The 14560-nt window shown below is 49.8% G+C and overlaps 1 protein-coding gene across 2 annotated transcripts in view; it reads right to left on the bottom strand.

The window, feature by feature from the left end:
- Window positions 1–14560, bottom strand: part of GAB3 (GRB2 associated binding protein 3) — a 51970-nt gene that overhangs the window by 10715 nt on the left and 26695 nt on the right. For both annotated transcript variants that reach the window (XM_065729649.1, XM_065729648.1), the window contains exons 2-3: window positions 5920–6223; window positions 566–782 (exon numbers count right to left, since the gene is read on the bottom strand). In XM_065729649.1, coding sequence (XP_065585721.1) covers window positions 566–782; window positions 5920–6223 — 521 coding nt within the window. The remainder of the gene's footprint in view (window positions 1–565; window positions 783–5919; window positions 6224–14560) is intronic.

Genomic DNA, 14560 nt, shown 5'->3' on the forward strand with positions numbered 1-14560 from the left:
GTACATGAGAAGACCCCATGCCACCACTCCTCAAGTTTCAAGCTTTATGCTGCAGCATCACTAAAAATCTGTATCTACAAAATCTGGTTCCCAGGCAAGGGGAGAAGTGGCCCCCGAAGTGAGAAATCTGTTGTGTTTCAGGAAACCAAGTTAAAAACTAGAGGGATTTCCAGAGAAGGAAGGGGAGGAGCAAGAGCACTGTTCTGCTGAGGCTTCATGCTTTCTTCCATTCTGAGTGACACTGCATGGCAAAAAGCACAGTTTGCGACAAAATCTATCTACCCTACAGCCATGGAATGCTCCTGAGATGCAGTACGGGGCATTTCGTGGAGCATCTTGGGTGGCAGCAGGTAGAAAGAGCACGTGGAAGAAGACTGCACGTACCAGGACCAACAGATGATGCTTGACTGCTCACCTTTTCCCCCTTTAAGCTGGACTATGCTAATGGCCCCCTGTTGGTCTCAAAAGCCTCCCTGGAGCTGCAAGGGACCAGTGTGAACCCATCCCCCAGAGCGTCGCTGGGCGGGCAGCGGGTGGCTGCATCCTGATTGCACAGACCCGTTACCTGGTGTGGCTGAGCTTGCCCGACTCGCAGTTGGAGAGGAAGAGGTAGTCGGGGAGGAAGACCGACTCCGACTCACTAGGGGTCTCCTCTGCAGCAGATGCATCGGCAGCAGTGTGCTCAACAGAGAAGGAGGGATCGGCGATGCGGGACGCGTGTGTGGAGGCGGCCGGTGAGGGCTGTGGGGACGAGGTCGTGTGGGACAGGCTTTCCACTGAACCTGCAAGGGGAAGCAACAGCCCTGGTGAGCGGCAGCGGGGTGAGGAGATAACCGACGGTGGGGAGCAAGCGCCTGCGGGCCAGATCCTGCACTGCACCACAAGATGTGAGATCCCCAGCAGGTCAACCCAGTCCTCAGCACGGCCTGCACACAGCTCGGCTTTGCAGTCACTCTCCCCCAGGGTTCAGCCCCCCAGCGACACCAAGATCTCTGCACCGGCCTTCAAGCGCCTTCCTCCTCTAAGCCACTACAAGCAGGAGAAAGTGGTATTTTCCCTTGAAAGTGGAGAGGGAGCCATCTCTTTCCTCCCCCACCAGCACTGGTTTGCTGCTGCTTCCCCCGTTTCCTTGGAGGTATGGCGTAGCTGTGAACCCCAGGTTGCAAAGCACTAGTGCACATGCTCAAACTCAAGCTCTCTGAACAAAGCATTTGCTTAATTTAGGCAGGTGTTCACAGCAATGGGACTTCAGCAGCCGCTTTGCCCCAGTGATCATCTGAAAGACACAGCGACTGTGGACTTTTCATGCTCATGAAGCAGGGCTGACAGCTGAAGCCTTCCCAGCTGAAAAATAACATTCTCCTTTTTCATTCTGCTGGCTCAGGCAGTAACTCAGCTTGCAGATATTGGACTTGGAGCTGTCTTGCAAGCTGAGTGTGATCGAATATGCACCAGGCTTACTCCACAGGGACCTCAGCAAAGCATGTTCATGTCACCATCTGACCACATATTTAAAAAAAAATTAAAAAACCCACAGTGTACAAGAAGAATCAATGACATTCTGGATTATTAACACAGGGAATGAACAGGCCTGAGCTCCATCTGGTACTTGCAGGGTTTAGCCTCAGATTATCCCATCAGGAAAGGCTGCAGGCTGCACAACACATGGCAGGTCTGCACCATCCCCATCCCTCCTGCTTGCTTTGTGGCTGCTCTTTTCTGGCCTTCAGGGGCTTGGAGACCCACAGCCAGCTCCTAACAGACCACCCCCTTCCCTGTCAGCTCTGCTGGTAACTGAACCAGTGTGCATTAAAGTTGTGCTGTGGCAGCAGTTGGGGAGAATAAATTATGTATGCCCATTTTCTAGAGAGCAGGCAGAGAATAGGTTTGCTGCCTGTCTCCCTCTTTGCCAGCATGACAGAAGATGGCTTCATCTGCCAAAACAGATGTTCTGGTGGGTACTAGCCCCAAATTTTCTGTCCTGTATCAACGAAGATGTTGGAAAGGATGTTCTGCTCATCAATGAAGTGCCACTGCTTGAAGTAGCAGGAGGGAAAAGCCTTCTGTTTCAGGTCCCAGCCCCAAAATGGCCATAAAGCAATGGCAGCATGAGAACAGAGTGAAAGTGGTGGGGTCCCTGTGTGCAGCATCCCTCCCACCAGGCTGCATGGAGGTGGAAATGCTGCAACGGCTGACATGAAAGAGCAGCCTTGAGGAGTACTGGGAGGGATTTCCTCCCACGGAGAAGGCCTGGGGAGGAGCTGTCACACTTCCCCTTGACTCCACTCAAGGGCCTGGCACTGCTCTGCTTGCTTTGTATGGGAGCAGTGGGGGGAAATAAAGAGGTGACCTTAAGGGGAAAACATTTCTGCAAGGAGAGAGTGATCCCATGGGGAACAGAGCTTCTGGTTTCCCATGCTGCCAGCACGCGGCCTTGGCTGGCTGAGATGTCCCCAGAGCAGCTGCAGCGAGGTCCTGGGGAGTCAAACTGCCCCGTGTTCTGGCAAGGTTAAAAAGAAGCAAATAAACCACCAGAGAGGAGCAGGGAGGGAGAATGTCCCAGCTATGTGCACATATGGGTGCAAGCAAGAGTGACCAGAGCTGTGGAGAGGTGAGGGAGCAGTGGATGGGGTGGAGAAGTGGGAATGCTACCATCCGAGCACCAGCAGCCCAGGGGGACACAGGGTAAACAATTGCTTCAGGTGGTGCTGCTGACACCCTGGACTTCACTGTGCTCCTGGGTGCTGTGGGAGAAGGCAGAGCAACTGGGGATCAGTAGGGATCATAAGGGCTGCATGGGGAAGGATGCGTGGCATTCACATGGGGTGTGAAGCAGTACCTGAAGCCCATGGAGTCACAGGATTGTAGGAGTTGGAAGGGACCTGTAGAGATCATCGAGTCCAACCTCCCTGCCAAAGCAGGCTCCCTAGACCAGGTTGCACAGGTAAAATCCAAGACCAAAGGTCCCTCTTGGGATTAGGAGCTGCCTGCCAAGTTGTGGCTTTGCAGAGCACTTTATGCACAGCTATAGTCTTTAACATAAGGTTTCCTAACAACAATGAAATGAAAACCAACTTTCTGTCATCAGAAACTGCCACGCTGTGTCGCACCCATCAGTTTCAGTATACATGTGAGATATCCTGTAGCCATGGAGTTCTCTGGCCACCTCAACTCATTCCAAAGCATGGAGAAGTGGCTCCTCCTCCTGCAGTGCCTCCCCAGAGGTGCCAGCCCTGCATTGCATCGAGTGCTGTGGGGTGAGGATGGCTGCTGGCCTGCGTGCCTGCTGCCCGCCCAGGTGCTTCCTGACAGCTGCTGGAGCTCATGCTTCCTCTCCACTGGCTCTTGTTGACTAAAAGGTTTTCCTGACGAGGCCAGCAGAAGTTTTGATAGCTTTGGGATGGGTCTGGCTGCTTAAATGCCAAATCAAAGGCTTCTGGTGAGGAGAGTCTGACTCTGAGTCTGGCTTCCCTGCTGCTGAAAGGGCTGAGAACCGGGTGGTGTTTGGGGCTGAGTCACTGCCCGCACCCCGCTGCACTCTGTGCATCAAGCAGAGAAATCATTAGGTTTGGGATTGGCCTCAGAGTCAAGCTCAGAGCACATTTTGAGAAGGATGAGAAGATTGAGCGTGATTGATTTCATAATATAACATTGGCTTTGAAAGTCATATTAATACACCGAACAGCTTATTAAAATTTCCTGCAATGGATGTGTCTTTCTTTTGATGATTCATTTTAGGGACAATTATTTTTTGTATCAGCATTCATGTTAAAAAAGCATATGGCATTTAATAGAGCTTTTCTCTTCTTATGTTAATTTTTAAGGGTAATTTGTTTGAACCTTCGGCCTCTTGGGGGATTTAGGTGCTTCCAAAAAAAATGGAGCAATTATCATCCGTTTGAGATGCACTGTGCAACCTGTGAAACTGTGCAGACTTAAATCACTGGACAGGAATAGGACCTGAACGTGCCCTGTGGCCTGACTTGAATGCACCCCAGACCCAACCACATCAACAGGAACTGCAGGATAAATTAGCTGTTTCCATTAGAGATACGGAGGTGCATGCCTGGAAGCTTCGCTCGCTCTGTCTGTGATGCAGGCTGCAGGTTCAGATGCCATACTTTACAATGAACCAAGCAAATGCTCTGCACCATGGGGAATAATTGCTTCGAGGAACAGAGCAGAAAGCCTGACAGCGAAAGGCCTGTCACTTCTGGTCCATCAGCATCTACACTGGTGGTCTTCGCTGGGAGAGAAATAATACTGTGTGATACTGCCAGTACTGCCCATGTGAAACCATTGTGCAGGGAATGTTATGCTCTACCAGAATAACAACAGTTTTCCAGCAAAAATACCTCTATCTCAGATTCAGCCTTAGGTTCCCTGCCACAGATTGTATCTGCCTGTGCACATCCTCAGTGCTGTGCCAGAAGTCTGCATGCACATTTGAGAAACGAAGAAATAAATTTGTTTTCTTTATCTTGTATGACAAGACTTAACTTCATTTAAGACTGATTGGTAAAAGTCATATCCCACATAATATTGCAGCTAAAGCAGCAACTCAAGAACAACATTGTAGTTTCAGCGAGGGCAGATGAGTAGGAAGTGGGTTCCAACCTTCAAGCTTGGAAGGACTATTGACTGCTATCCCAAAAAATCACCATCTCCAATTTGCAAGTTGTAATGGCACAAAAAGATTATGCCAGTAAGATTTCCTAGAGGTCTCTAAGACGAATGCAAAGGCAGCAGACATCAATTTATAACAGGGACAGAGCTCTTCCCACTCCCATTTCCCCTCAGAATAAACTACTGAAAAAATTATTAAAGAGGGCCAGAAACTGGAAGAGGTTAAAATAAAACATCTCATGGCCTTTTGCTTCCTCTTGCTACCAGGTAATGGTATGCCCATGCAGCAGCTGCAGTCACCAGGATTAGCACATGGACCAGGGCAGGATAGTCTGCCCAGCCATGCTGTGACACCCCTAAAAATATTGCTGCCCTTTGAGTTACCTTGGACGAGGCCAGGCCTCTCCATCACCACCCTTTTCAGCTCTTCTGCTAGCTTTTATCACAGCAAAGGACTTTATTGTGAGTCACTTCCTACGAAGTTCTCAAATTGCTGCTGTATCTGCCCCTTGGAAATGTCAAGGGAAAGACAGATTGTTGTTATCTGAACCCGGTTTTCTCATTTGAAAGGCAGGTTAATGATGACACAGGTCCTGGCTTTAATTACTGGCTAGATCCATCTTGGAGTGGCTAACTCCTGGAAGCTTTCCAAGAAACTCACCCTACTGCCTACACACAGGCACGGGGCCTGGCAGAACAGGCCAGCTTCATGCTGCCCAGGAGGACCAGCTCTGCAGCCTAGGCACACTCTTCCTGTGCTCTCCTGTCCTCTGCCTTTGCTTTGCTTTTCTTCTCATTAATGGGCAGAGATAAATCAATGACAAAAATACTGAGCTATGTGTACAAATACACCCAAATCTGTGCACTTTCCACATCCAACAAAGCCTGAGAAAATGCGAGTTTTGCAGGACACTTCCCAGGAACAGGTGTCTTGCATTAAGCCAAACTAAATAAATATGGGACATGTAATGAAATAAACGGCCCCAGAAGATAACACTCAGTCAGCTTTTCACATAAACAGTACCTTTTCTTATTAGAGACCTGCTGTTTATTCTAGCAGCAATTGCTTCATCGATGTGAGACCAAGTGACCAGCTATTATTTCCACTCAGCAGAAGCCAGATCCCTGATAAGCTTCAAATCAGACACGAGCACCATCTCAGGGCTGTGTGGAGCTGCAGCAAATGCCACTCCAAGCAGCTCCACGCTACGTGCTTCATTTTGCCCCAAGCAATGCTACGGAAGAGCCCAAACCCACAACATCCTCCATCCCCCAAGACAAGCGTGATCCTACCTGTGCCATCTTCTAAATGCCCGAAGTTGCAGATCTGGCTGATGTTGCGCACCCAGATCTGCATCTCCTCCTCGGTTTTGGCCACCAGGTAGAAGGTGCGGTAGGTGGTTCTCACGATGAAGACGAAGTTGTTCTGGAACTCCTTCTTGATGAAGTTGGGCCCCGAGTGCTTCAGCACCTCGCACTCGTTGAGGTCGATGATGCGGATGGGCTTCTTGGAGTGGCTGTTCCTGTAGTACTCCAGCACGTCCGGGTTGCCGCTCATGCGCCCTCTGCGCAGCACGAACCAGCGCTTCCTCCAGGCCTGCGGGTGGCACGGACACGGCCCCATTAGTGGAACACGGCAATGGCACACGTGCCTGATTTTCTCTCAGGCGTTGGGCAGGATCTCCTGCCCAAAGCAAGGCCCCCAGCTGACCTGCACAGCTTCCCTCCTGGTTTCCAGGGCCAGTAGAAAGCTGCTAATGAGCTGTCAGTTACTTCTGGAAGCCCAGAACAAACCTTAGGGGAGCTGTAGTGCTAAGAAGTTAAACAAGAACCTCCCAAACATTGTGGAACAACATCTGCTTACACAGACACTGCTTCCAGTGACACCTCAACCTGAACCAAGCTCTGTCAGCAGCAGTGCCTCTTGGGCTTCTATGGCTTGAAGATATGGATCCCGTACAGGCTTAAAAGAAGCTCTGGGAGGCCAAAGATACTGCATCACTTCATTCAGCTACATGCAAGCTTCTAGGAACAAAACAGTGTCTTCTACTTCTCCAGCAGCTGTTTTAGTTCATCAGCACTAGAAGCGTCCCTGTGTTGATTAGAGCTGTCACCAACATGCTTACTTCCAGTGCCAGAAGGAATCCAGCCTGAGCTCAGCTCTGCAGGGGAAAGCTGAAACAAGGTGCTGGAGCATCCCCCCCACCCAGCTCCACACAAACGGCACTGGAGCCTCTGGCTCCTTGGGAGCGAAGGGGCTTGCATGCCATTCAAGTGCACGAGCATCATACAGCCCTGGCTGCTCTAATTGATGCAGTAATTAAAAGCTCTACAAGGAAACATCTGAACAACCAGGGCCATCTCCCCGTCTGAGCGTTACTGAAGTGCTCACTGCAGAGCCACTCAGCACAGCACAGACCTGGGCAACGCCTTGGGTTCAAGTTCACACTCGTTTTTCAGAGTGACCATTTTTAACGGGCAGATCCAACCACCTGGCCTTGATGGAAAACAGCTGATCTCAGGATGTTTTCACTAACATGTACAAGTTCTTACTGGGACACTCGTGGATCAGCACAGGCACTACACATTTCACCCACAGTTCCTGAGGATACAGTGATGGTGAAAACAACCAAGACAAGTTAGCCATTAGTCAAGAAAAACTGGCAGTCGTTTTTTTCTCCACTCAAAAGAGGCTTCCTTTCAGGGCAAAGCTTTTCAGTCTTTTCATAGTCATGCAATATTTTATCTATAAATGTATCTACTCAGCTTGGCAGTTCTTTAATCTATTCTGAAAGCAAAGGACAAATCAAAAACACGATCCAGGGACCAGAGGCTGGAGTACTCACAGCGCTCACAAGGCTGAATGAGAGTGCAGCAGCCTAGGGAAAGGAGTGGCTCTCAAAGGGGAGGTTGCATCGGAACAGACATGAAGCAGAACTGAAGTGTGGAGTATTGCACAAAGCAAACTCATGACCTGTCAAGGTTTGAAAGTGATTTGGTCTCTCTTGGAAGTAACTAGAGGTAACATCAGATTACTGATCATTACTCAAATTGCCTGAAAGACTGTGTGGGAGACAAGAGAAAAAAGATGTTCCCCCACCCAAAAGTAAAAGAAATAGAGGCAAAGAAGTGTTTACGGAGAAAATGCTTCCTTGAGTAGCCAGCTTTAATAGCGAAGCACAGCCCAGCAGGTATCTTGCTTTGTACAGTCCCACATGGAGTCCACGCCTCCGCCACCACGCAATCCAAGCATTCATGCACACTCTGCAGATGCATCAGGACAGCCAGGTCAGCTTTCCTTGCACACTCCCACCCCTGAGCAACAAGAAGAGAAATGCTTTGGAGGAAATTTTAGTGAGCCTAAAGGAGCCTGTAGGCTTCAGAAGAACCTGGGCAACCAGGGAGAGGAGAGCAGAAACCCACAGCTGTGTGCTGTGCCAGGCAAGGGACGGCCTGGTGTCCTGCTCCCTGCAGGCAGACAGCCTGAGCAGGCTGATGGGAGCAGTGAGTGGAGGTGGGGGCTGCCTGCTGCTCTCCCTGCAGCACCGAGGCTGTGTGAGAAACTCTAGTTATCACATGTGGTCAGTCAGAGGGCAGGACTGGGTGGAAATAAAGAAATCAGCATGGGTGCAAGGGAAGGGAGGAGGCAGGGTGGGCTGATGGGGACTCTGCTGTGGGCTGCTCCTTGCCTGCTGCCGAGGGAGCGAAAACAGAAACTGATGAATCCCCCTTTGTGGGGCGGGCACCATCTCTTCCACCTCTTATCCTATTTTACATTCTTAGTCCCACCACTCTTTTCCCCAAAATAGTTCATTTCCATCCTGAAGCTTTCACCAAGCTCTACTTGCAAAATATGTGCTCCAAACCATTTCTGCTTATCCAGATGCTGCCTGGCCCAGTTCTTTGCAGTGACCTGTCCCACGGAGCAGGATGTGGTGTGGAGCAGCATGAGCCCTCCTCCTCATCCTCATCCCTCAGCCCAGCTGGGGCTGCCCTGCACCATGGCCATGCTCCTCCATCCGGGGCAGCACTGTTTGTGAGAAGGCTGTATCAGAACAGCACAGCTGTAATCAGACAAGAGCCAGTGCCAATCCAGAACAATTTTCATTTGCCTTTCGTAAGTAGGAGTGCTCGGTGCCAAAAGGAAGCTGGAGCTTGAGGCGGTGCTGGTTGGGTGCCAGCCCGTGGCTCGGGTCAGCACAGACTAGCAGTGTTTGCTTTATGCTTCTGAATTTCTCACTTCAGGAGTGGCAGAGCTGCTTCTAGACGGGAGAGGAGTGGCTCTGTTTCATGGACTTTAAGAAAGCGATAGCTGCCTGCACAGCCTGGTGCCTCCAGCATGGAGCTGAACAAAGGCTGCTGCTGCACGTGGGTGGCTGCTGTGCAGGAGTATTGGAGGCAGTGCCAGATAAAACAGGCCCCGAGCAAACCTGTGAGGTGCCGAGAAAACAGCCAGCTGGTAAACAGGGGCAGTGGGAGCCGGCACAGGAGGGCTTCAGCCGAGGACTGCGGCTGCTTACCTCCTGCCAGGGAGCACGTGTAAGATACCCAGCACCTGAGATCTAAACAATTAGCTGCAGCACACAGAAGATGCACAAGGTAAACTGGACTGAAATATAACCTGCCCTGTGAGTTTTTGATTTTTTCTGATTGTGATAACAAAACACAGAAATAGCCTCGATGCTCTTTACCAGATAAGTGAATGCTCACGACTCCCCCGTGAGGATAATCTTCACTGTACAGAGCAAAGCCGCAGGGATGGCGAGGGCAGCAGGACGAGCAGCAGCCACGTGCTGGCAGTGTGTGGCCCCATGGGGAGGTCCGGTGGGGAAAAGGCCAAGGGCTCAGTGGTGGGCAGGACGGCGGGGCTGGCTTTGAGCCACACACACTCTGGGGCCAAACCACAGCGCATCCCTGGGGATGGGCAACAGCAAAACCATGGGGTGATTGTCCTTCAGCAGCGCCAGTATTTGGGGCAGCAGACTTCAAAGAATTACTTCTAGATGTCTTATTTTAAGGGGAAAAAAAAATGAGGCGGAACTTGATAGCATTTCCTATAAATGATTTCAAAGAGGAAGTCAAAATTCGTATGTGGACAGCCTTGTGAACAGCTGATGCCTCTGCCCGTTGAGAGCAGGGTCGGAGCTGCCCACCCGCAGGGCAGAGCACCAGGAAGGGTCAGGCCGGCTCCCCACACAATCCTCGTGCTTCAGGAGCCCAGGATGCCGCTGGGAGCTCCTCCTGCCAGACTTTGCAGGAGAAAAGACTGCCTGCCTGCCCACCCTGCTGGGCAATTAGCTCGCTCACGGAAATCTGAGATGAAGAAGACCTCTTAAACCACCCAGCTGGAGCGACAGCTTTGCTATTTCAGTCCTGGCTGTTGGGCAGCAGATCCCATCAGCTCTGCATAATAAATCTCCTTAATGAGGCTGCCAGTGTGCCCCTTTGCTGAGGACAGCTGAGCTCACTGCCCATCACCCACTTTGCTTGGGTTTTGTCTCCCTTGCTTGCTGTTTCCTTCTATTTTCTGCTCCGATGTCACCACCTTCTTCAGCAGTGAGAGGCTGGAACTCAGTTTATGGCTGGGAAAGAAAAATCAATAAATATTCAATTTCAGAGAGGAATACTCTTCCTTTGGGACCTGCCATCAGCATACTGCACTAACATGACCTCTGGAGCAGAAAGAGACATTTTCTGCAGCAGTTTTTCTCCATTAGCTGGCCACTGGTGATGCTCCCAAAGGCTGGTCCCTTCCTGGTTGTGCCAAAACATCTCTTTGAGAGCTGGACTCCCAGCAGCTCTCAACACAGGTCGGCAATGCCAGTTTGGCACGACCTGTGCAGCGGACCACAATGTAATGATCTGGGGACAGACTACTGTCTAACAGTCTATTTCCATCTGCTAAGTCGTGAGTCACTTACTGAGTCACTTGTCTATCTGCTTGTGGTAGTTTCAGTATGACTGTAAATGAATATTATTTCTGGAAAGGTGGCATGAGTTCTCCTCGGAGGAGATGCCGCAGGTGTGAAGTGTAAGGGGAAATACCTTCTTCCTTGCAAGGTGGTATAGACACACTCATTGACTAAAAACACAAACCTAAAAATTTCCTGTGCTGCACATACAGTGAAAGCTTCGTAATAAAGCATCAAAGGTGACGTCCTTTGGAACCAGGGAGCTTTCCTTTGTTGCTGTTTCTCATAAAAAGGAGCCTGTGGTCTGTGTAGAAAAAATGATGCATGCTAAAATAACAAAGGAAAAGACCCAGACTCAAATGTTGCCTGCTAACCTACACATATTCTCACTGCCTGCTCCACATCCCAATCCATAATATTTACCGTGCTTTACATACAGAAACATCTGCAACAGAGTGAGTCACGGCTATTTGATAAACACGCAGATTCTTTGTAAAGCAAATGGCTCTGCTTGGGTTCGGAGGGTCGAAAGCGTAGTGACCTTGAAACCTGGGAGGTTTAAGTTCTTAGAAACCTTGTAGCCAGTTCTGAAAGCAAAATTCAAAGTGTCACCACTCATAAACACAGGAAGTAATTCCACCAGTGCCTCTGTGTTTCACTGGGATCCACATGGCAGTGAAGACGGCATCAGTGTCTACAGGTGGGACTGCGCCTGGGCTGCCATTGCTCCCGGCAGCCTGTCTCCTGTCTTGATGTCACTGTGAGGGGCTTGCCAGAGCCAAAGACAGCCTGCCCTGCCCCTGCCCATGGAGAGCAGCCATAATCCTGTGCTCTCCCCTCCTCCTCATTTAGTCTGTTTGTCACATCTGACAGAGATGTAAGGCAGGTTGTGGTTCAGAGGAGACATCCCAGCAGTAGAAGACATCCCCAGAATAAGGCAAAGGGTTTGGTTTAAAGCCACTGTAGTGCCCCTTCCCACCAAGGCCCTCCTCTTTGCTGGGGCACACTTCTTCCTTCCCGAGGGCAGGCTCAACGAAGCACTCACCCCTTCTTGCTGCCCCCCAGATGACACCTCCTGGCTGCTGCTCTGTTTCTGCAGGCAGCTAAGCTCCTTGACAGTGAAGACTCACAGGCTGGGCCCTTCACATGAGGATGTTTACAGCCTCGCCAGCCAGCCAAGAGTTTTAGTTCCATATTCCCTCACAGCACGCTCATGTGCAGCATCTAAAATGACATTATTATTATCATCCTGAACACAGCTTGAATTTCTAGAGTGCTTTCTTTCACCTCGAGTCCTGAAGCACTCGACAGCTGGTACAGGGTTGTTACGGAGCGCATATGTGGTGACCAGTTCACCTGCCATGGGTACACCTGCTCCCAGAGCCACGCTGCACTCCTGATGCTCAGCACACTTGTCTGCACATTGGAGCTGTGCACTCACACCTGCGTGTTTGCCTTTGGACAGTCTGTGGTGCAGCTTTTCCTTCTGAAATCCTCATTTACCCATGTGATGTGGCAGAGGGCAGTGCATAGCAACCCCTGCTCTGGCTTACTGCCACTCCTTCACCAGCTGCAAAGCAAAATCCTGGTTTCTTGCAGTGCGTGGGGCTGGGCTTTTTGCAGAAATGAATTAAGAACAGAGAGAAAGGAGAAACCAACACACTGCCACACACCCTCCTGGGTTTAACATCAAGACTTCATTTTCTGTCAGCAGGAAAGGGGCCGCTGAAACCTCATGCAGCACAGCAGGGATTCCTACAGCTGCACAAAAACTACCTGTGTAAAACCTGAGTAAAAGCCTGGAAACCTTTCAGATCTTTCGGATATGTTTGCAATAAATTCTTTAATACCAACACAGTACTAAGATAGCATCTTGCCTAGAGGTAAATTCAAGTTCTTGAAAAGGCTTAAATCCAAAACTCTTGCTTAATCCAAAAGGATTTTTATAAGGCTCTGTGCATCTCCTTGAGATCTTACTACAAGTGAGGCTGCCTGCAGGTTGCTCAGGGGTAGATCATCTGCTGGATGGCTGAAGATATTCAATTCAAAGGACTTTTTGGCTATTTTTGGAAGCAAACACAGGAAAATGTATACAGTAAAGGGACTGAAGTTCGAACAAATTTTGAGCAAATCTGCTAAACTAATAGCTTTTATGGAAGAGCTCCAAGCCTCCCCCGCTAAAGAAAGAAACTTGGGGCTAATCCCCTTCCTTGTAAGCCACCAGCACAATGTAAATACAGATGTGAAAAGCAGTTAGAGCCCAGAAAGAGCTGCAGGATCCTCGAGCCTGGAGATTGCACTCTGCCTCTGGCTATCTAGAGTCCCTCTCCCCTTTTCTACTGAGAACTGGCAGTTTTCTCAGTATTTTTACACAAACAGAACAAATTTTGCTGTTTCACCTTGTTAACTGAACATGTGGTGTGAGGTCAGCAACAGTCATGCAGCCTATCTATAACTGTCTGAGCTCACATGATGCTACAGCTCTGAAGAGAAGGAACATAAACAGGAAATTGGGCAAAGTGACTCTTTTAGTAGGGGACCACAACACCATTTTTTGGTGGGTGTTTTTTTTTGTTTTTTTTCAGTAACTCAACTCCTTAACAACATCCTGCAGGACCTGATGAATAAAACCAGAGTGGCTGGCACAATCAGAAAGAAAGCCACAGATATTTACACTGTGACACTTCTGCCCGATGATGACAGCATGGCTCAGTACAGGGACAGGTTGGCATCAGACACATCCCTGCATCCACTGTGGGCCAGATCTCAGCCCTCTGTTTGTGCACCCGCATCGAACTCTCCACTTCATGCTGCAAAAGGTTTTGACCTCTGCAGTCTGTTTCTCTCCCAGAATTGCCTGGAGAAAGGAAGTGTGAAGGAGGCAGCAGTGGAGCGGGGAGGAGGCCACACGCGTGGGAGGGCTTGTTTTGGGGAGCAGGCCAAGAGCGCTGGAAACAAGAACCAATGTTGCTGTACACACGGACAGAAATACATAGCAAAAGAGAGAGAGGTCCAACATCACAGCAGTAACCACCAATGTCCAGAAGAGCTCTGGACCCTGGTGAGTGGGGAGCACTGGTTCCCAGGGGATCGGTGCGGTCCCTGCTGTGCAGATGCTGGAGATCTCAGCTGGGATCTATGTGCTGGCTTGCAGTCCATCCCGTGGGAGCCACCGGCCTTTGAGATGACATTTAGACTCTATTGAAGTAAATGGCAAAGCTCCCACTTGCTTGGAGAGGGCCAGGTCCTCCTCTTGACAGGAAGTACTGAGAAATGCAGAGATTCCCAAAAATGGAAACAGGGGCTTAAGAAATTATCTGAATAAAGAAAATCTGCCTCAGACTGATGAGCAGCCTTTCTATCAGCCACATCAGATGATGAACTCACTTCTTGTGGGTCTCGCCTGGGGTTTGTGTGTTACTCACCAGCTACCCTCAGCCCTGACTTTTTCTGCAGCCAGACTGCAAACGTGTGTCAAGGCAAGAGAGGCCCTCCTACTGCTGGGTGCTATATGCCTTGCACTGTAGTAAATATCATAATTGTACGTAAGGGTATGCTAAGGGTGTGGGTGAAACTGGCTGATACACACGGGGCTGAAGTGAACAGGGAGAGTCCTTTTGCTGTGGGTGCGTGGGGGCTGAGCTGGGCCAGGCTGAGCACAGCACCAAAGGAGGATGGCTGGGTTTTCACCCAACTGCTCATTTCTAAGTACAGTATTAGAAAGCTAGTGCTAGGGAGTTTAGACATTTTGATTGCAGTTCTGCTGTTTCCAGTTGCCTTTCCATCGGTGACATTGACAGTCTAACCATCAGTATTCTGCTATGCAGTGGTGTGTTTTAAGAACTGGTTCTCCTTCTTTAAAAGCTCTCCTAAATTAATCTTCTCTGCTTTACATATCACAGGAGACTGAGCTGGATTTCAGACACTTTTAGAATTATTTTTCTCTTTCTCCTTAGTTTGTGGAAAAGTGGTCATCACTCATGCAGCTCATAACACACAGCATCTTCTGCCCGTCATTTTTT

The sequence above is a fragment of the Cyrtonyx montezumae genome, unplaced genomic scaffold (assembly GCF_038088225.1).
Source record: "Cyrtonyx montezumae isolate F1298 unplaced genomic scaffold, pur_monq_1.0 scaffold_11, whole genome shotgun sequence".
NCBI classification, from domain to species: Eukaryota; Metazoa; Chordata; class Aves; order Galliformes; family Odontophoridae; genus Cyrtonyx; species Cyrtonyx montezumae.